This window comes from Rasamsonia emersonii (genome assembly GCF_000968595.1).
Source record: "Rasamsonia emersonii CBS 393.64 chromosome Unknown ctg1118621760362, whole genome shotgun sequence".
Lineage (NCBI taxonomy): Eukaryota > Fungi > Ascomycota > Eurotiomycetes > Eurotiales > Trichocomaceae > Rasamsonia > Rasamsonia emersonii.
The window spans coordinates 1-21,016 of record NW_013563053.1 but is presented as its reverse complement, the minus strand read 5'-3'; the positions used below and the strand labels follow the sequence as shown (position 1 = coordinate 21,016).

The window sequence follows — 21,016 nt, the reverse complement described above, 5'->3', positions numbered from 1 at the left end:
TTGTTGATTCGAACCATGGTGCTATAGCTTTATGGACTCAGGGGTGGAATGTCGCCCAAAGTTTTCGATTTCTTTCTCTGTGTTTTACTCTCCTTCCTCTATTCTTCTTCTTTCTGTCTTTTTTTTTCTCGATTTGTCTTATCTGAAGAAAACCTCTCTTCACTGCGATACTATTCCGCTCTTCGCGTTCTTTGTATTTTCCATATTCTCAAAACCAGGCATATGTCTTTTCTCTCGTTTTTTTTTTCTTAATTATCTTGCGCCATTATCGTCCCTTAACTGGGTGGTTAGATTTGATCACAAAAAAAGAAAGAATGGACGCAAGAGGAATTGTGATACATCGAATAGTTTCCAGGCTACCAATGGATTTTCGTTCTGGCATGAAATTGTGTTGTGCTGGTCTAGATTGTCAGGAGTGTTTCGAAAAGCAATGTATGGCCTATGGCCTATAGCCTATAGCATGACGATCGCATTTTCACAATCATCATGACTGAGGATAAACGTGCATATTGACGATTGGGAATTGGCGACTGAGCAGGGTCCACCCTCGGCTGTGTTTGTCTGGTTCACCGGGACTCTCATACAGTAAGTCTGGGGGGACCAACATCGCGGTACACAATCGACGCCTTTGTAGAAATCAGAAAACAGACAGAGCTCTGGTCTAGCAATTATTCAGGACGTTCGGGTTGGCGGAGAGGCCGTCAGATCGCTCTGCAGTAACCTTGACCATCATTTCTGCCGTCTCCTCCGGCTTTGCCCGCTGCCCTTTCGTTCCCATTAAATCTATTCGGCCCAAGCTCTTCCCCTCCAGACCTGTCACTGTCTGCCATTCCTCTGAACTGCAGATCTTTATCGCTTTCTATTCTGGATTACTTCCGTCTGTAATTTACAAGAAGCAGTCACAATGCCTCGCAAATTCTTCGTCGGAGGCAACTTCAAGATGTACCATACCCCGCCATTACCCCTCATCCTTCTGCTGTCCCTGTTCCCTCGGGACAACAAATGCTCCCAGGATCATTGAAGCATTCTGACACGATCTTTGGCGATCAGGAATGGAGTTGTCGACTCCATTACATCCATCATCAACAACCTCAACAAGGCCCAGCGTGACCCCAACACCGAAGTCGTCATTGCCCCGCCTTCCATCTACCTGCTGCTGGCCCGCCAGCTGGCCGACCCGCAGATCGCCATCTCTGCGCAGAACGTCTACGACAAGCCCAATGGCGCCTTCACGGGTGAGATTAGCGTCGAGCAGCTGAGGGATGCCAAGATCGACTGGACGATCATCGGACACAGCGAGCGGAGGGTGCTGTTGAGGGAAGACGACGACGTAGGTGATCTGCGTGTCTCCAATTTGCACCAGACTTGTTTGAACCGTGCTGACCTGGCTTGCAAATATATAGTTTGTTGCCCGCAAGGTCAAGGCTGCCATTGACGGTGGCCTCAGCGTCATCCTCTGCATTGGTGAGAGTCTGGAAGTAAGCCACCTCGGACGCAGTATGGAGACAACTGGACCTCATTCTAATTAACTTGATGCTGCATACAGGAGCGCGAAGCGGACAAGACCATCGAGGTCGTGACGAGACAGCTCAACGCCGTCGCGGAGCACCTGTCCAAGGAGCAGTGGGCTAAGGTGGTCATTGCCTACGAGCCTATCTGGTAGGATCCTCTTTAAGCAATTTTGTTCCAGCGACAATTATCAGAATCAATCTAACAACTCCCAGGGCCATCGGCACCGGCAAAGTCGCGACCACTGCCCAAGCTCAAGAAGTCCACTCCGCCATCCGCAAGTGGTTGGCTGACAAGATCTCTCCTGAGGCGTCGGACAACACCCGGGTGATCTACGGCGGTAGCGTCAGCGAGAAGAACTGCAAGGATCTGGCCAAGGAGCCAGACGTGGACGGATTCCTCGTGGGAGGCGCCAGCTTGAAGCCAGCCTGTAAGTCCAGCCAGCCAGCTTGCATTCGTTCCAATATTCGAAAATTGTGCGAGAGTCACACTAACGAGGAATTCCGATCCGCAGTCGTCGACATCATCAACTCTAATCAGTAGAGAAAGAGAAAGAGATGTGGTAAACATGCTATCTATGTAGGTAGCAAGCAAGGAAGCATGTCGTAGCAGCCACAGTCTTGATATAAAGAAACAGCAGCCTGAAGAAGAAAGCAATAAAGACAGACGATGTCGCCCCTTCAAACAAACAAGCATGTGTAGGGGCTGTCGATCATCGATATATGTATGGCAGCCCATTAATACTAATATTAAGATTATTATTGGTGACGGCACCAGAGAATAGTCCACAGATCATATTTAAATAAAAAAAGAAAGTTCAGCCGGTTTTATTATCTATCCATCAATCTATCAATCAATCAAGCATAACACTTCATCTCCTCCTTATCTAATCTAATCTGATCGACTAATCGAGTATCATCATGGATAAATCATATCACTATCACTATCCGAATCGGAATCAGGATCACTCTAAAAGAGAGAGTGAGTGAGAGAAACCTAGAGTTGTACGGGTATTGTATATTTGGGTATCTATTATCTATGTGTGTAACTGTTCAGAGGCCCAGATTCATTCTCGCTTATTATTTGTTTTATTTATATATACAATCATTATCATTATTTTTATTTATTTATTTATTTGTTTGTTTGTTTTTTCAAGAAGAATACAAAATCGACACTCCGACGCCTCGCCAGTAGGATGATCGCGAAGGAGGAGCGCTGCCTCCACCTGCGCTTTGTCCAGTAGTACTACTGCCTCCAGTACTACCACCACTTCCTCCTCCAGAGGAAGATGGCGATGAAGGCGTGGACGATAATGCGGAGAAGGATCCTGGTCCCAGTGAGACGCCCGCCGTGACGAGGAGTTCCTTTACTCGGCCTTCCCAGAGGATGCGCACGTTCCAGGATTGGTCGACGCGGATTTTGACGACGGAGTCGCCTTGTTCTACTTCTTTTTCTTCTTTCTTTTGTTCAGTAGAGACAGTGGGAGGGGTGTCGCTTGGTGGGGTGATGCTGATGCTCCTGCTAATGCCCATCTTGCGTCTTGCCCATTCGAGTCCGTCGTCCTCTGGTTCTGGTGGTGGTTGGGAGGCCGGGCGCCTGCTTTTGCGCCAAAACTCGCAGCCGGCTACCATCTCGCTTTCCCAGCTGTAGACGTTGAAGCCGAAGCGGGAGCTGAAGGCGAGGTTTGGAGAGGCGCGGAGAGAGTATGTCGTCGAAAGAGAGCCCGTGAGAGGCGTGAGAGTTAGCGTGAGGGTGTAAGGGAAAGTAGAGATGGGCCCATTGTGATTTGAAGTTGATGATGAAGACGACGATGATGACGACGAAGGTGCCGGTTCAGTCGCAGCTGGGAGTGTCGTGAACTTCAGCCCCGTAGACAATCCCACAATGGAAGAAACAGGGGAGTAGTACGCTTCTGCGCCTGCGGAAAGGAGCGACAGGCGGGGCGGAGCGGAGCCCTTGTCCTTCGCGGGCAGGGGATCGGGTCCAAAATTCCACAATCCTCGCCAGCCGAACAGCGCGTTGTCGGTGCTGAACAGGTACTCGTTGCAGTATTTGCCCGTGTCGTGCGAGATCTGCGTGAGAAGCGCCGCCCGAGGCGCTGATTTGATCAGAGGCGGGCCTTGGGTCGAGCAGAGGGCCAGCGATAACTGCGTCGTCGGGGAGATGCGACGCAGGAAGAGTGCCGTCAGAGTCGTAGGAGCAGGCAGGTGCAGCGTCGCATACAACAGCGTCGCTTTCCGCTGGATATCTGAATTTCCATCACTGCTGCTGCTGCTGCTGTCGAGAATGGCATCCCATCCCCAATCGCGCACGGGTGCCACGGGCGCCTCGATCTGACGGTATCCGGGGACGAGCTTCCGCAGGGGAATGAGCCCGCTCTTGGACGGCGTGTTATTCAGGGGGACGGTGCTGAACAGATACGATATTGATCCATCGATGAGGCCGACCGTACCGAGAGTATACGTGGTCGCAAAATGCGGCGTCGAGAGCGACGAGAGATGCACCTGCAGGCGCTCAGGGAGAGGGAAGTCAAGCAGCGCTAGTCAATTGATCCAATTAATCATCGAGCTATCAGTATGTGCAATGTGTGGTCCACGTACACTGTGCAGTGGCCGTCAAGGCCGAATAGGAATTGTCGCGGTTCCAGTTGGTCGCTTCGGAGAAGGCGAGCTGGATATAGTCCATGAAGTCCAGCATCGTCGCGTCCGATGGTCAAGCATGATAAGAAAAAGATATAACTAGTAGAATAATTTCAATGTCGCATCTTCATGGCTGGCTGAATTGCACAAGCGCATGTATATAACATAAACGTATACTCCTGGCATGTCATCGGCGTCGTTCTCCGCAGAGCTAATTCCCGAAAGCGGACTAGCGCGGGTTCGGATAAGCGCCCGCATCAACGTTGCTCCTTTTCCTATCAGAAAAATTAATCGAAAAAATAACCACCGGTGGGCTGGATCGCTGTCGATACTCGCCATATCGAGACCACCGTCACCATGCCTCTCTCCAAGCGCGCCCGGATCGTCCACGAGTCCAAGACGACCAAGAAAAACCACAAGGAGCAGACGCGCCGGATCTACGCCAACGTCCGCGAATGCGTCGACAAGTATGACCATCTCTTTGTGTTCTCGGTCGACAACATGCGCAATACCTACCTGAAGGATGTGCGCGCCGAGTTTTCAGACAGCCGGTATGAACTACCTTCCCTCTAGTTGTTTACTATCGCTATTATTATTGTTTTGTGCTAACGTCTCGTCCAGCCTCTTCTTCGGCAAGACCAAAGTCATGGCCGTCGCCCTAGGCCACACCCCGGAGACCGAATACGCCCCGAACCTGCACCAGCTCTCCCCCTTCATGACCGGCGCCATCGGCCTCCTCTTCACCTCTCGCGATCCCCAGTCCGTCCTCTCGTTCTTCGAGTCCTTCCGCCCGCTGGACTTTGCGCGCGCCGGCACCGTCAGCCCGCGCGACTTCGTCATCCCCGCCGGCCTGGTGTACTCGCGCGCGGGCGAGATCCCGCTCGAGGAGGACGAGCCCATCAGCCACACGGTCGAGCCGACGCTGCGCCGGCTGGGCGTCCCCACGAAGCTGGTCAAGGGCAAGGTCATGCTGGAGCTGAACGAGGGCGAAGAAGGGTACCCCGTGTGCCGGAAAGGTGAAACCCTCGACTCGAGACAGACCACGCTGCTGAAGATGTTTGGCATCGCGACGGCAGAGTTCCGCGTCTCCATGAAGGCCCACTGGAACCGGAAGACGGGCGAAGTAACCGTTTTGGAGAAGAAAGATGACGGAGAGATGGAAGTCGAGCAATGACAGTCGGGACTGCTGTTGGGATTTTTTCTTCTCTTTTCTTGTGTCTAATTTTTCTTTCTTCTTTCTGAGCATCTAATGGTGTATGGCGCACTGGAGTTGATTGATTGATTGTACGGTTTTGTTTTGTCTCTTTTTTCGTCTGGTTCTTGATATGGTACGACTGGGTGATATTAAAAAGAAAAAAGCTTGGAAGTAGGCAGTGTATAGGGAAATGATGACCCGTATGACGGAGAATGCACAGAAAAGCAAATGAAACTTATTATTATTACCTCATATATTACTTGACGAGTAAACACATCGACTTTTTTTCTCGTTTCTAACACGACACGACCCGAAGATAGTACTAAAATTACTCCGTATATGAAAAATTATCACCTTGTCTTTCTTTGTTTCCCCCGTAATGTCCCACAAAGTCGTGTACATGTCTTACCTGATCTTTCTTTTTCTTTTTCTTACCTGCTCAGAGAACATTCCACAACTCGCAACCTCGGAACCATCTTGACTGCACGAAAACTCGTGCCCTTCTAAAATACATGTATACTTACCCCCACATGAAGAAAAAGTGGAATGAGAAGACAGAAGAGGAATGGTAAAAAACGGGGTGACGTAGTGAAACATGGGTATGCAGCAAATATAAAAGAATAAAGAAAAAGGGGGAATGCAACAGCCCGGTTGAAATATGCAAACCAGAAACCCCTGCAGGTTTTGAAAAGACACACGCACGTAAAGTGACGTCCATGCGAGTAAAGAGATCATCGAGACCAATGTCGGCGATAATGGAGATTACGGCTGCACCGTAGGTCCTGGACTAATACGCTGCTCAAAATAGGCAGGCCGGCCTTACCCTTGGACGAGAAGGGGAATTGGAGCACTCTGGGCTATCTAAGATACCCACCAGCCTAAGCACAAGCCAGAAGATGGAGACGGCTTAGTACCTCCTTTTAGCACGAGGGTCGTCATAGGAGTCGTCTTCGTGGTATCTCTTCCGCGAATAATCGTCTCGCCCTCCGTACCTGTCTCGGTCGCGGTCTCGGTCTCGGTCGTGGTCGCGGTCATAGTCACGATCGTAGTCACGATCGTAATCACGACGATCTCTATCTCTATCTCCATACCTGTCCCGGTCTCGGTCCCGCTCTCGGTCGCGGTCTCGATCCCGCCGGTCACGATCATCCCGAGGTCTTACCGGTTCCCGATTGCTGCCTGTCGCTTCTCTGTCGCGATCGAACCTGCCACTTCGTCCACCTCCAGGACCAGAAGGGGCATTAGGGGGAGCTTGACCGCCGAATCCATTGCGGCCGCCTTGATATCCGATACCTGCTCTTGGCCCACCAAATCCACGGTCACCGCGGTATCCTCTGTTATAGCCTCCTCCTCCTCCCCTGCCGCCAAATCCACCTCGGAATCCGCTTCCAAAGCCTCCCGGTCCTGATGGAGCATTAATCCCACCAGGACCGAGTGGGCGAGCCGGCGTTGCTTTAGTATATCCACGTCCTCCCAGTCCGCCTCCGAAGCGGCGGGGTCGCCAACCCTTGACTGTGCGACCACGTTCGACATCTACCAGCACTCGTCGGTCTTTAATTCGGATACCATCAGTCTCCTTATAGGCAGCTGATCGTACAAGTTTGAGTTGCGTTAGTCATAAAATCATTGCTGATTGACTAAGTCAAAGGGGGCGGGGACAATACCTTTCATATCTTTTTCACGCTCGTAGACGATAAACGCATATCCTCGATGAGGCTTTTTTGGGTTTGGGTTATGCGTATCCTTGACAATTCGAATCTACAGAGTCAAAAGTTAGCAAGCAGCACACGACCATCTCAAAAAAGAGCGACATTACTCACCCGCTCAATTGGTCCAAAGCGGCCGAATTCTCGCTCCAAATCCGACTCTTTCGCCTCATAACTCAGTCGAGCAACAAAAAGCGTCTTGTACGCGTCCCCTCGAATGTTAGGATCAGCATGCGGGTTATCTAGATGGGATACGTCAGTAATAAGACTCGGCAGAACACAAAGATGCCATCGGGGTGGGAAACTCCTACAGTTCTTAACGCCCTCTGTCAAGAGTTTTTCTATACGCTCCTTCTTCTCCGCCTTCAACCGTGCTTTGCGCTGAAGCCAACACTCGGTGGGATGGTAAGGAACTTCCTCGCCATACTTCTTCAGTTCTTCCACATAGCCAGCGACGCCTTCCAAATTACTCTTCTTGATGTCATCTGGTGCGCGATCGATGGGAGGGAGATAGCGAAGAGGTGGGCGCGGCGCAAAGAGGGCAAGAAGGTTTGGGGGGAGCTTGTCAGTCATTTTGCGCTGTTACTTACTGACCTCCCGCGATGTGTCAGAGGTTAAGGAACTGAGGAAATAGAAAAAAATTCAAAGTAATTAGCAGGACATGAAGACAGATGAGGTTGACGAATATCCAGGTTTTGAGGTCTGCCTGGAATTCACTCAACTGTCAAAAGCCATCATTGAGGAGTCGAGATGAGAATCAGTACGGAAGTTCGTTCGCGTCGCTGCGGGTGAGCTGAGACTCTGGCGTTAGCGCCACATAGACGCGATAGCCGCTCGGCAGTTTCCACCAACCAAACACCGGCAATCGGAAGTCCATGAAAACCGCCCGGTCCATCGAAAACTCCCCGAAGCAGGCGATCACCAGCTGTTCGACAGTGACGGCTGACAGAAAACCGCAGCAATGCCGGTGCAAGGGATACGAACGGTGACCCAGGCCCGAGTACGGCTTACCCTCATTTCAGATGAAACCGAGAGCGTCTACTGACAAGCAAATTCGTTCGTTCTAGAACGGCGTCGGGGCGTTCATCTTACAATGCAAGAGGATGGATTTTCACTATTGCGACTGGGCCGGTAGCTCACGGGGCATGCTGTGAGTGGCATCTCAACTATCTGGACGAACTATCTATTATTCTGACCGGGTTTGATTATCTATTGTTGCAGCTCCTTTCTGAAGCACGACCTCCCCTCGTTCGCAAAGGCCAACCCTCAGATCGAGATCCGCGTTTCCCCACGACCGAACAAACACCCCGTCATCAAGGGCCATTACATCAATGGCCGGCATAAGGCCATCTGCGTCCGGAACATGACGAAAGAGCAAATCCTGCAGAAGGCGAATCTCCTCAAGGAGGCGAGCGGCGAGAAGCTGAAGAGGACGAAGAAGCCGGTCACGAGTTTGAACGAGAGTGTCAGAGGTATCTGGTCACCATACCACGGAGACTTGAAAGTGCTCTAGACCATTATGGAACTGGTGTTAGAAGGAGTGTGCGTTCATTTTACGAGTCGGCGGCATTCATGTATTATATCACACTTGTCTTTTCCCTCTTTCTCTCTTTTTTGGAGTCGTCGAGCTTGATCATGAATGGGATATATAAAAGGATCAATTTTGTCACTGAGCAAAAGCGTGTACGAATGTGTCTCTTTTATTAAGAGAGTTAGGGGAGTGTGAACCCTTCCCAAACTTAAGCAATATTAACCAGGAAAGGAGCTAAAAATTTCATGATAACCTTGAAAAGCCATATTCATTGTACTATAATCAGGTTCTCGAGATAATATCATAGATAAAACCTGCTGAATAAATACCCAAAAACAACCGCAATGAGGGTATCTAGATGAAAGCAATCAAAACACACGAAAAAGGAACCCAGTCCAACGACTACCCATCCGCCATAAATCTATGCAAAACCCGTAAAACGCCAGATGCCATGCTAATGAGCCCGCCAATCCCTTGCTCGAGTAGGGTGGTTCTTCTGGTTTATAGATAAATCTGAAACATCGCTTTTGGGGCACTGACTGGTTTGTCACAGCCAGGAACCCTACACCTTGAAAAATGTTTCGTCTTTGTCTGCGAGGATTGAGCCTTCTTCCCTCTGGCGCGGTTTTTGGCACACTCTCCACAGTAAACCTATAGAAAACCAGTTAGAAAAAGAGTATCACAGTACCGGTAACGGGAACCACGAACATGTCCACAAGGCTTTGCAACCCAGATTTGCTGTTTGATCTCATCACCCGTTCCCAGCTCATGATCACAATTGGGACAGACCACGACATCGTCCTCGTGCGCCGTTCTTGTAAACCCTTCGGGAGGCGGGCTGGGCGGCTTGTATGACTGAGGAGGGCGAGATCGATTTCCCATTGCAAACCCAGGTACCTGGTAATCCATTCCAAAGGGAACATCCATGTCCACGTCGATGGTAAGATCAACGCCTTCTCCTCCATGACCGTCGTCAATCCATAACGTGTCTACCCCATGGGGCGGTTGATGTCGCGTTGCTAAGTCCCGTGCACGCATGGCCACTTCCCGTCTGAAAGCCTCCTCTCCCGATATCATGTCGTTCGAGCCGAATCTAGATGGTCGAAGCCGTAGCATATCGAAGAGACTGGATCGGCCCATGAAACTCCGGGCCCTGGAGGCGACATTCTGTGGCCTCTGTGGCCTCTGTGGCCGCACGGTAGCTCGTACGAATTGTACTTCGGGGCTGCTGGGCGGATCATCACGACGAGGAGGTGGTGGTGCAGGATCAGGCTCCTCTTCCAAATCAACGACATCGGCCATGATATTCCTCCCAAATCGAGGAGGGCGATGGTTACGTGGTCGGTGACTAAGGCCATTATTGCGGGTCGGTTGAGGAGGTGAATCGGGCTCGTTCGTCAAATCGATCACATTCTCTGTTTGAGAGGACGACGACATGACTGGGCGGCGATAGTCGTATCCATCGCCCGGATACCTCATCTGGGGCAGCGGAGGGAGCGCAAGACGATGTGGCTCCCGGGGAGCAGCACTGGAAGAGCTTGAAGGTTCTCCATGTTGCGGCCAGGACGATTGGCTGCCATGGTGCGAATCAGACATTTCACGATGGGATCTCTGCGAGTTGAGACAAAGAAATCGTTAGCAAGACGCTTTCATGCTGCCGCACCGACGAAACAGACGGCCAATGTCCTGTCCCGCAAGAGACTCCCTTCTCGTACCTTTCTGGACCTGGCGGCCAAAAACTGCACACCGGGATCGTCATTCATAGCAGTTCTGGTGGCCAGGTAAAATGATGGAGATCGATGAGAACGGGGCCTGGAAGGAGAAGGAGGGTGGAGAGGCAAAGAATGGGAGGAAGTGCAGATGGGTCGGTTGAGCCCGAGTCCACTGCTACGTCCGGCTGGCTGCCAGAGTTAGGTTACCTGGAAGTGGCGTGCCGCGTTGGTGGAGTAGTTTGGAGGTGGCATCCCGAGCCTTTTGTAAGCTGGCGGACATGTCGGCGCAAAAAGCCCAACATCAAAGACCAACGAAGCCTGAATTCAGGTCACACAGGCGCCAGCTGGTATGGTGACAAGGAGTCACCTGCTTAGTGCAATTTCAACGATGGTGATGGTGTGAATTATACAGAAAGGAATGTGGACGGATGTCACATGACACTACTATTGTTCATCCAGTCTTAGGACCTTAAATCACCAGAGAAGCTATCCTTTGGGACACAGAGCAAGAAAGAAACAAAACTAAAAGTACAATGACCCATAACAATTTAGGTATCATGCTTGTGACGCCAACACCGTGATAACACCCTCCTCATTGAGCGCCAATATGCTCTGGGCGGACGCCCCCCATGCCACTGCAACTGCAGGCACAGCACTGCGAAGCGGCTCCGACCATTCCTTGGTGGATTTGGTATACTGCTGCACGGTCAGACCGTTAGGTCCACCAGTCAGAAGGAATTGGCCAGTGTAGTCCCAGTTCAGAGAGCTGATCCTGGTACCCGTCTCCAAGACCTTGAGCAACTTCGATTTACGCAAGTCCCACACCGAAATGGACGTAGAGTTCTCCGTAACAGCAGCCATGAAGTATCCATTCTCGGAAAATTCAAGACAGGTCACCGGAGCAGACATAGGGAAGCTCGCCGCCGCAGCGCCCGACTTGACATCGAAGATCTTGATCTGCCCGTCCGTGCCGCCCACGGCAAAAAGGTGTCCATCCGGATGGAACTTTGCAGAGATCAGGCCTGCAAATGAGATCAGCCTGGTATTCGAGTGGAAGAGGCAGAAGCATAGGGGATCAAAGGAGCGCAAGGCTGGGGCTCTTACCGGAATCGCTGAAAATCTGTGTTATAGGTGAAGACGTAGTGAGGTCGTAAAGCACATAGCTCTTATCAACACCTACAGACCCGATAATATCGCCAGAAGGGTGTACAGCAAGAGCAGTCACTTCACCAGCATGCGACGTGAAGTTGGCGATTTCTGTGCCATTTTCGAAAACCTTAACAGCGCCCGTGGCAGAAGCCACGATGGCCTTGTTTCCAGCCCAAACCGCATCCGTGACTGGACCACCTGCCTTCAAGGTTTGGACAACCTGCTGTTTGGATAGCGAGTACACGCCAGCAACACCGTCGACGCCGCCAACGAGTACGAGGTCGCCAGTTGGGTCCAAAGCCAGCGACTTCCCACCTGGATACAACGATTCGGTGCTCTGCGCGGGCTTGTACTCTTGAATCGCTTCGCTGGTAGCCCAGCCATCCGGGATTGGGCGTTTGCTCCGCGTCTTGGAGAGCCTGCAGAGGTCAGATGGGTTCAAAGAGACAACTTGCAGAAAGTACTCACTTCTCCTGTGTACTTTCGATTCTGGCAACCACAGCCTGTGGAAGCCCCGTGCTATCAACCTGCATAGTGTCGGCACCTGCGGGTGCACGAGCTGCCCCAACAGAAACCTTGGCGAGCGCATCGCGAGCCTCATCCCGCTCCTTGGTCAGTCTCGCAATGACTCGCACCGCGGCATCGTGCTGGTACAGAGCTGTACTGAGTTCCTGCCTCGTCTGAGCAAGCGCCTGTCGCAGTTGATACGTCTCCAACGCCAGCGCATCCCATTCCTCTTGGAAGACGCTGAGAAGCGAGGGGATCGACGTGAGCGTAGGGGGCCGCGGTCGAACGATGCGTGATGTCTTCACTTCCACCAGATCATCCGTCGATAGCTCCTCCCCTGTTACAGGGTCTTTCCCGTGCTCTGCGATATAAGCTTCGATGAGGCGTTTTTCGAACACATTGCCTAAATTGCGTCAGAGACGAGTGCTATTCAGCTCTTCTCGTGATTGCAACATACCGCTCTTGGTCGAGACGACAGGCACCTGCGGTGCCTCACCGGATACTATTTTTCGAAAAATTAGTAAACTTCGATGCAGTTGGCCTCAATGTGACAGAGACTTACTTGCACACTGCATGATAGGTGGTCGTGTGAGGGATGTTGAGGATTTTGCGGCTCAAGGCAAAAGCTGCAGCTCCAGGCTTTGGCACCGCTTTTGGACTTGCAGGCGCTCGCGAAGGCTTGCCGCGCCGCAGCGACCAATCTAATTCGGCCGTTGCCGCGCTAACTGGTTAATTCAGATCCCACCCCAGATCTCAGCACCCTCGCCTCTCGCCCTTCTCGAATGATTGACTGATAAACAAGCCAGGCTTGTTGGCTTGGTTGTGGTTCCAGATCTTTATATCTCACATGTAGTCATATCGTTCTTTCTGGAAGGCAAAACGGTGCCGTTCTGGATCCTCTTCCCGCAACACATGTGCCTCTGATTCTCGTCCTGCTGTACTTGCCAAAGTCCAACATCCTTAGTCCAATCATGACCTGACGACAATATTCGGTTCATTTTCAGCAGTGGGCTCAATCTGGTTTTCTGAGCTCCTTTTTCCCACGTATTTCACAGATTCTCGGCGCCCATGGCGTTCAACGCGAAGAATTTGCGCTACGGTACGCAGTCTCTAGCTCCTTTTGCTGTAGACTTTCTCCTAACGTATTAATGCACTACAGAGGCGAATGAGCCATCATTCCTTCGAAAGCTTCGAAGTCAATACGGTGGAGTAGACTTCCGCCACGAGCGATCTCAGCAACGCCCGCGCAGACCGAAGGACGATGACGACGATGGCCCAACATACGTTTACGAGGGCACGAACGAATATCTTTCCATGGAAGAGTATGAGGCGCTAGTACGCGGTGAAGAAAAGAAGGACGAAAATGCTGGCCAAGAGGACAATTTGCCGTCCGAGTCCGAAGCTAAGGCATCATCAGAGAAAGAGGCGGACACACTAGACACAGAGGAGGACGGGCCAAAATCCCAGCAGAAACTGGCTGAAATCGGAGGCCAGAAGAAAAGAAAGCAGGCCAAAGTTGTGGGAGAAGAAAACGTAGCAGAGAACGACACGGTGCAAGAAGACAATCCGTCGACCCGTAAACCGAAGCAGAAAAAGAAGAAGATCAAACTCTCCTTTGATGATGCAGAGGAGAACTAAACGTTTTCTGGCCGTACGGCCTGCACATTTAATATATTGGTTTGGAATATAATTCTGCCTTGCTGAGATAGCGTGGTAGTTAATCAAGAATTCGTATAGACCTGTGTCACCGTATTCACCATATCTGTAACAATATCCTAGGTTTTAGGTTAGGAAATCAGCAACTCGAGATATTGTAACGTCTGCCACTCCTGAGATTTAACTCTGTCAATAGTCGAGCTTGGGTGCGTAGTCTATGGTTATTGATGTCCTTCCTGCCTTCTCGACCATTTATGCCGGGTCGATGTTCCGGGAAATATAAATTTTCCATCCATACGAGAAACACTCCGAGCCGCCCGCAGTCATATGTTATTACCCTGCGAACGACAGGCGCTGGAAATATCTGCTATATGCCTGCGAGCGACGCAGGTAGCAGCTTTTCACGATGCCCGTCGTTAACGTCGAGGATCTCATTCGTCTCCAGGGAAAACCTGATGATATCCGAAATGTATGTTTTCTGCCCCTCCACACCCCGCGCCACTTTCCGAAGAAGCTTATATGCTAACGTTCGTCGCAGATATGCATCTTAGCCCACGTAGTAAGTATCTATAACGATTCTGACGCTACTGGGAACTGTCATCTAAGAATCTACTGTCTCGTTCAGGATCACGGTAAGACGTCTCTGACGGACAGTCTCATCGCCACCAATGGCATCATCTCGCCCAAGCTGGCGGGCAAGATCCGGTACCTCGACTCCCGGCCAGATGAGCAGCTGCGGGGCATTACGATGGAGTCATCTGCCATCTCGCTCTATTTTTCTATGCTGAGACGCCCTGCTCCCGACGCAGCACCCGAGACCAAGGAGTATCTGATCAACTTGATTGACTCTCCGGGACACATCGACTTCAGCAGCGAAGTATCGACGGCATCCCGGCTCTGCGATGGCGCTCTCGTGCTCGTTGACGCCGTGGAAGGCGTCTGCAGCCAGACCGTCACGGTGCTGCGCCAGACGTGGGTGGAGAAGCTGAAGCCGCTGCTGGTGATCAACAAGATGGACCGGCTGATCACCGAGCTGAAGATGAGCCCGGCAGAGGCGTATTCGCACCTCAGCAGGCTTCTCGAGCAGGTGAATGCCGTCATCGGCAGCTTCTACCAGGGCGAGCGGATGGAAGAAGATCTCCTGTGGCGCGAGAGGATGGAGGAGCGCGTCAATGCCGCCGCAGCACGGGAGAGGGACCAGGCCAAAAAGCAGGCACAACAAGATGATTCCGCCAACGGTGGTGGTTCGCAACCGCATCCCGAAGTCGACGAGTTCGAAGAGCGGGATGACGAGGATATCTACTTTGCTCCCGAGAAGAATAATGTCATCTTCTGCAGCGCCACCGATGGCTGGGCCTTCACGGTCCGACAGTTTGCAGGCCTATATGAAAGGAAATTAGGTATGAAACGCTCCGTGCTGGAGAAGACGCTCTGGGGTGACTACTACCTGGATCCCAAGACGAAGAGAGTGCTCGGCCAGAAACACTTGAAAGGCCGGGCTCTAAAGCCCATGTTTGTTCAATTGGTATTGGACAGTATATGGGCTGCTTACGAAGCAACGACAGGAGGTGCAAAGGGGAAAGGGTATGCTAGGATCCATCTTCTTCATCGATTGATTCAGTTTGCTAACTATAGTAGTGACCCGGCGATGCTTGAAAAGATTACTAAATCGCTGAATATCACCATACCGCCTCACATACTACGTTCTAGGGACTCGAGGAATATCATGACTACGTTGTTCTCAGCATGGCTGCCCTTATCAACAGCCGTGTTAGTGTCCGTGGTTGAATATCTACCAAGCCCCCGCGCTGCCCAAGCTGCACGACTGCCAGAGATGATTGACGAATCCCCCGCGGCCGAACACGTGGACAAGAAAGTCCGGGACGCGATGATCAATTTCAAAATGGGCAGCGAAGACCCCGTCGTTGCCTACGTGAGCAAGATGGTAGCAATTCCCGAAAGCGAGCTTCCGTCGAACACAAAACGAGTCGGGGCATCCTTGACCGCAGACGAGGCCCGCGAACTTGCGCGCAAGAAGAGAGACGAGATAGCGAGACTGCAGGCGGAGGCAAACGAGCAAGGCGACGAATTCTCTCGGGTTACATCTGCCCTTGCAACTACCAGCTTGGATACGGAACCGTCTCAGACCGAGGAGAAGGTAGACCGGGAACACTTGATAGGCTTCGCACGGTTGTATTCCGGCACACTCTCTGTCGGCGATTCTGTGTACGTCTTGACACCGAAGTTCTCGCCAGCCGATCCACATGCCACCCCGGAACCGCAGAAAGTCACGATCACGAACCTGTATCTGCTCATGGGGAGAACTCTGGAGCCGCTCAAATCGGTTCCTGCGGGCGTTGTGTTTGGAATCGAAGGGCTTGCCGGCCACGTCCTCAAGACAGGGACGCTCTGCAGCCAGGTGGAGGGCGGCATCAACTTAGCCGGACTGTCCATGACAAGTCCACCGATTGTACGCGTCGCGTTGGAGCCAGTGAATCCGGGCGATCTCAACAAGATGATTACCGGTCTCCGACTCCTGGAGCAAAGCGACCCATGTGCACAGTACGAAGTTCTCCCCAGTGGCGAGCATGTCATCCTGACGGCAGGCGAATTGCATCTGGAACGGTGCCTCAAGGATCTCCGGGAGCGGTTTGCCAGATGCGAGATCCAGGCGGGCGAGCCCATCGTTCCGTATCGAGAGAGCATCGTCAGCGTTCCGGAGATGGCTGCTCCCAAGAACCCGGAGCTGGGCAGGGGCGGGGTTCTCGCAGCATCGCCGTCGAAACAGCTGACGATCAAGTTGCGAGTTGTACCCTTGCCCGCTCAAGTCACGGAATTCCTGACCAAAAACGTCGGCACCATCAAACGCCTACAATCAGAGCGGCGAGCGAGGAGCGGCCAGAAATCGTCCACCGCAGCGGAGGAGACAAACGAGAGCATTGAGAACCAGGAAGTTGAGAACAACGAGTCCCTGGACAGGAACGCCATGTCATTGGAGAATTTCAAGAAGGAGCTACGCAAGCTCTTCAGCGAAACGAAGGGAGACGACGAACTGTGGAAGAACGTCGTCGACAGGATCACGGCATTCGGACCGCGACGAGTAGGCCCGAATATCCTAGTCGATGCTACGGCTGCGAATTCGTGCGAGAAATTGTGAGTAAATAACGCCCTGACAGATTAGATGAGATTAGATTAGATTTTATTGACGATTGGCATGCAGCTTGTCCGACGAGCCCAAGCAATACGAGAGAAATCACGAAGACCAAACCCGACAGACGGTCACGGTGCGCGATCTGGCGGACAAGATCACGTACGCGTTCCAGCTGGCGACGGGCCAAGGGCCGCTGTGCCACGAGCCCGTGCAGGGGATCGCCGTGTTCCTGGAGGACGTGGCCGTGCACGCGGGCGAGGAGGATGCCATCGACCTGGGGCGCCTGACGGGCGAGGCGATCCGGTTAGTGCGGGAGTCCATCTCGCAGGGTTTTCTGGACTGGAGTCCTAGGATCTTACTGGCGATGTACAGCTGCGAGATCCAAGCTTCAAGTAAGCAGCCCCTGTCCCCACTACATCTATACAAGATTGCTAATACTAATACTTCAAAAACAGCCGAAGTCCTCGGCCGAGTCTACGGCGTAATCACCCGCCGAAGAGGACGCATCCTATCCGAGATGATGAAAGAAGGCACTCCCTTTTTCACAATCCTCTCACTCCTCCCCGTGGCAGAATCCTTCGGCTTCTCAGAGGAGATCCGCAAGCGCACGTCGGGCGCGGCATCGCCGCAGCTCATCTTCGCGGGGTTCGAGGCCCTGGACGAGGACCCCTTCTGGGTTCCGGCCACGGAGGAGGAGCTCGAGGACCTGGGCGAGTTGGCGGATCGGGAGAACGTGGCGAAGAGGTATATGGATGCTGTGCGGAGTCGCAAGGGGCTTGTCCCTGCGGGACGGAAGTTGGTGGATGCGGAGAAGCAGAAGACGTTGAAGCGGTGAAAATAAAACAAGATAAAAGTAGAAATGTAATTAATCGAATGCATATTACACGTAGTAGTAGTCTTGGTTCATCGTTTTCGATTCATTCAGACGGTACTGTATGAAACAATCAACTTCATACAACTTACATACACACGTATCTACGTACATGTATGTACATACATACGTTGAACGATACACTGTACATCTGTCCCCTCCAACGAACCCTTTGCCAAGTTCCATCGAGAATGAAAACAGACAAGAGGACTTTGGGAAGGGGTACTAGTACTAATACTACTAGTACTACTAGGTCGCTCTTCCTCCCGTGACAACACAGTCCGACATGGAAAAGGTCGTGGCCATGTATACTGGAGAGGTTTGTGGCATGGTATAGAATTACTTGGATGAACTTCTCGTTGTGTGAGAGGTTGGTTCAGTTAAGATAACAGAAAAAATAGAGACTCAGGTGAGATCGACCAGATCAATGAATTCATTCTTCATTCATTCAATCAAGTCGTGGTTAAGATAATGGGTATCAGTTGTATTGTTCATGGTTAGTAGTGTCGAGTGATAGTGATGACTCATTGTGGAATTCTCCATCTTCGGCGGCGTGCTGGTCGTATCAGCCCTACTTTAGTAGGGAGCTGATCTGTTTCCTGTATCTTCAAGCTCTGCCCTTGCCGGTCTCGCAGATTTGGACATTGGTGAATAGAGCTCGCCAAGACTGACGTTGAAGCTCTGCGCCCTCATCCGGGACGAGCTTTGAAAAGGTCTCAGTCTGGAGACCATTCGGAGAGGATAATTATAGGCAAGTGTCGAAAAAGCCTCTCTGCCTGTCGGCTGGCTATTCTCCGCTAAATGTGGTTGAAATGTGGTGGAATGCTGACTTCAGCGTCGTGCACTAAAACGGTCGAGCCACTTTCCTCGACTCTCCAATCCCCGTCACAGGATCTCTCATCTCTCTCCAACTGACCGGATACATCATGTTACCCGCTTCGCTTCGGGCCATGACGACCCCCAGGTCATTGCGCGCCGTCGTAAGGTAATAGAAGCTCTGATCCCCCAGAGAGATGACACTGCCACGCACAATATCGCCCACCCGGAACATCTCCTCCATCACGACGCGGTCCTTCTCAACGGCGCGAACGTCCTCCTTGCGGATCAGCGCCTGGAACCGCAGCTCGTCCGAGGTGTTGTGGTTCTCCGGGTTGGCGGCCGACGCGAGAATGGCGGCAATGTTGTCGTTGTCCGAGGCAGTCTGCTGCGAAGACCCAGGCGCAGAGCCGGCGTCATCCAGCACGACGAGGATGGACACGGTTGCCTGACGCTTCTGGACACGAGTCACCCGCGCCAGCACGATCGAATCCACTGCCGGAAGGGTGTTATATCTGGGTTTGCGGGGTGCTGCGGGAGCTGTAGTCACAGGCTTTGCGCCGAGCGGAGGCGAAGGTTTGTTGTGGACACTGAGCCCGTTGACCTGATCGCCCGCGGGCAGAGCATTTTTGTTGATGCCTGTCCGTGAAACGCTGAGAACGGGCTTCACCTTGGGTCTTGACTGGGTGGGCTCCACGAAGACCGGCCCAGCAATCGAGGCACAGATGACCCCGTTGTGCACGTATGTCCCCGAGCCGGCCGCATAGGACGACGCTGGGGCGAGGTGTTGGCCTGGGACGGCCAGAGAGGGCAAAGGCGTCGCCATACTCCAGTTAACGAGCCAACATCGCCAGCGGGTGCAAATACCCTGCGTGCGTGGGGAGCTGACGCTGAAGTGTGCTGGAAGGAAGAAGGTCGCGTTTTGTGGATGGTTTTTTTTTCCCTGCGCGGTGACCCGTCGGAGTCTCGGCGCTGAGCTCCGCAGCTACTCCGTGCACTACGCCAAGCTTATCAAAAAAAGTCTTATCAAATAGCTGCTTGTAGACTATATCTAGAAAAAGAAAAACCAAATTAATGCAATATTCCAGTCCATAATGAATATAGTATGTATCATAGCTGTTACAGACGATTCGGTAGAATTAAGTTCGGTTCATCGAAACACAAGAAAGACCCGGCTCGTGGTAAGACGCGCCTCAAACAATAAGCCCTGTAAGTAGCAGGACGCATGAACAATAATCAATGAAGTCTCATCCCAATCAAGAAAACGCTCGCACACCAAATGCTGAAAACACCATGGCAATGTCCAGATAAAAGAAATACACCATGCAACAGGTGACGCAACGGTATCAAAGGCAAGAACAAGTATAGCGCTATTAAAGATATAAAACAGTAAGAGAAAGACTAGCCCTCAACCAGGGTCTGTTTCGGCCCTTTGCCGAGGAGCTCGAGAGACCGCCGTGCCAGCGCAACGACCTCTCCTTCTCCATCCTCGGTCTCCTCGTCATCCGACTCGATATTCCGATCGGAAATCCGCTTGACCAGCTGGACAATGTCGTCCGACTTGGAAATCAGCTCAATGAGTTTTGCATCTTCCGACTCGAGCAGCTGCAGCAGCGTCCAGATGGCGATGTGCTGGAAGGTCGGGTCGCCGCTGTCGAGGAATCGAGTCAGGTAGCCGTGGATCCCGCCATTCGGCTCCGTCCAATACCGAACGAAAATAGAGTAGTTTCCAACTGTAGATGAGTGTTAGCAGGAACATTGGAAATGAAAAAAAAATATTGGCCGTCCATACTTTTGGAAGATAGGTTCCCAAGTGCCGCAGCACTGTTCCCCTGCACCTCGATGCTTTCCGAGTCCGTCAGGGGAATGAGCACATCAAACACATCCAAAGCCAGTAGTCGAGGCTTCAACTCATCGCTGAGCGCCAAGACCGCAATCGCAGCGGTCATTTCGGATTGCACAAGCACCGGGACATGTAAGATCAGATCCTTGCACTTCTGCACCGCACCGGCCTGAAGAACAAGTTCTTTGTTGCGATCGGAACTGGCAGCCAGATTCCGTAAGGTCGAAATGGCATGGCACTGGATCTCTTCGTTGTCCGTCGAGCCGAGAAGATCGACGAGAGGTTTCAAGAAGCCCGCGTCGATGATGGGAGACTCGTTGAGGGGGTGGATCGATATATTTCGAATACAGGCGACGGCGGATAAGATGAGCGGCAGGTAGGAGGATTGGAGAAGTCGTAGCAGCGGTGGCAGACCTTTTGCCCGGACGATTTCGAGCTGATACTTTTCGTCGGAGGCCAGATTCCGGAGAGCCAGGGCCGCCTGACACTGGACCTTCGGAGTCGACGAATCCATGAGTTGCACGAGGGACTGTACCAACCGGGACTCGGTCTGAGCCAGTCTCTTGCGGTTGGCGGCATCAACAGCAATGTTGCTGAGGGCGGTCGTGCAGTAGTACTGCACATCGACGTCGGGCGACGACAACAGCTGCACCAGGACTGGAATGGCACCAGCATTGACTAGCTGCTGCCGGTTGTCATCTGACCCAAAGCAGGTTAATTAATATCCACAC

At 52.1% G+C, this 21,016-nt stretch overlaps 10 protein-coding genes across 10 annotated transcripts; 4 read left to right on the top strand and 6 right to left on the bottom strand.

Annotated features, from left to right (window-relative positions):
- Window positions 1-904: 904 nt before the first annotated feature.
- Window positions 905-2,118, top strand: T310_6082 (Triose-phosphate isomerase; the record flags this gene model as incomplete). Its single annotated transcript, XM_013471080.1, has 6 exons — window positions 905-942; window positions 1,051-1,330; window positions 1,404-1,478; window positions 1,547-1,659; window positions 1,725-1,939; window positions 2,093-2,118. The coding sequence occupies 6 exons, from the start codon at window positions 905-907 to the stop codon at window positions 2,116-2,118; spliced, it is 747 nt and encodes a 248-aa protein (XP_013326534.1).
- Window positions 2,119-2,660: 542 nt separating this feature from the next.
- T310_6081 (Mitochondrial distribution and morphology protein 10) lies at window positions 2,661-4,206 on the bottom strand (the record flags this gene model as incomplete). Its single annotated transcript, XM_013471079.1, has 2 exons — window positions 2,661-4,048; window positions 4,110-4,206. The coding sequence occupies 2 exons, from the start codon at window positions 4,204-4,206 to the stop codon at window positions 2,661-2,663; spliced, it is 1,485 nt and encodes a 494-aa protein (XP_013326533.1).
- Window positions 4,207-4,505: 299 nt separating this feature from the next.
- On the top strand, window positions 4,506-5,322 carry T310_6080 (60S acidic ribosomal protein P0; the record flags this gene model as incomplete). Its single annotated transcript, XM_013471078.1, has 2 exons — window positions 4,506-4,615; window positions 4,722-5,322. 2 exons carry the CDS (start codon window positions 4,506-4,508, stop codon window positions 5,320-5,322), a joined length of 711 nt encoding a protein of 236 aa, XP_013326532.1.
- A 928-nt stretch (window positions 5,323-6,250) lies between these two features.
- T310_6079 (U1 small nuclear ribonucleoprotein 70 kDa) lies at window positions 6,251-7,622 on the bottom strand (the record flags this gene model as incomplete). The annotated part of the gene is made up of 4 exons (XM_013471077.1): window positions 6,251-6,930; window positions 7,008-7,101; window positions 7,164-7,291; window positions 7,361-7,622. The coding sequence occupies 4 exons, from the start codon at window positions 7,620-7,622 to the stop codon at window positions 6,251-6,253; spliced, it is 1,164 nt and encodes a 387-aa protein (XP_013326531.1).
- Window positions 7,623-8,948: 1,326 nt separating this feature from the next.
- On the bottom strand, window positions 8,949-10,343 carry T310_6078 (uncharacterized protein; the record flags this gene model as incomplete). Its single annotated transcript, XM_013471076.1, has 3 exons — window positions 8,949-9,231; window positions 9,269-10,191; window positions 10,296-10,343. The coding sequence occupies 3 exons, from the start codon at window positions 10,341-10,343 to the stop codon at window positions 8,949-8,951; spliced, it is 1,254 nt and encodes a 417-aa protein (XP_013326530.1).
- A 504-nt stretch (window positions 10,344-10,847) lies between these two features.
- On the bottom strand, window positions 10,848-12,523 carry T310_6077 (Cell cycle control protein (Cwf8); the record flags this gene model as incomplete). The annotated part of the gene is made up of 5 exons (XM_013471075.1): window positions 10,848-11,314; window positions 11,397-11,860; window positions 11,910-12,351; window positions 12,406-12,450; window positions 12,511-12,523. 5 exons carry the CDS (start codon window positions 12,521-12,523, stop codon window positions 10,848-10,850), a joined length of 1,431 nt encoding a protein of 476 aa, XP_013326529.1.
- Window positions 12,524-13,016: 493 nt separating this feature from the next.
- On the top strand, window positions 13,017-13,586 carry T310_6076 (uncharacterized protein; the record flags this gene model as incomplete). Its single annotated transcript, XM_013471074.1, has 2 exons — window positions 13,017-13,047; window positions 13,108-13,586. 2 exons carry the CDS (start codon window positions 13,017-13,019, stop codon window positions 13,584-13,586), a joined length of 510 nt encoding a protein of 169 aa, XP_013326528.1.
- Window positions 13,587-14,010: 424 nt separating this feature from the next.
- Window positions 14,011-17,963, top strand: T310_6075 (Ribosome biogenesis protein Ria1; the record flags this gene model as incomplete). The annotated part of the gene is made up of 8 exons (XM_013471073.1): window positions 14,011-14,073; window positions 14,143-14,163; window positions 14,230-16,757; window positions 16,825-17,058; window positions 17,128-17,147; window positions 17,211-17,499; window positions 17,652-17,688; window positions 17,880-17,963. 8 exons carry the CDS (start codon window positions 14,011-14,013, stop codon window positions 17,961-17,963), a joined length of 3,276 nt encoding a protein of 1,091 aa, XP_013326527.1.
- Window positions 17,964-18,470: 507 nt separating this feature from the next.
- On the bottom strand, window positions 18,471-19,268 carry T310_6074 (3'-5' exoribonuclease; the record flags this gene model as incomplete). The annotated part of the gene is made up of 1 exon (XM_013471072.1): window positions 18,471-19,268. One exon carries the CDS (start codon window positions 19,266-19,268, stop codon window positions 18,471-18,473), a length of 798 nt encoding a protein of 265 aa, XP_013326526.1.
- A 575-nt stretch (window positions 19,269-19,843) lies between these two features.
- On the bottom strand, window positions 19,844-20,982 carry T310_6073 (Vacuolar armadillo repeat protein Vac8; the record flags this gene model as incomplete). Its single annotated transcript, XM_013471071.1, has 2 exons — window positions 19,844-20,175; window positions 20,235-20,982. Coding segments are annotated over 2 exons (1,080 nt in total), but the record flags the coding sequence as incomplete, so codon positions are not given.
- Window positions 20,983-21,016: the final 34 nt, after the last annotated feature.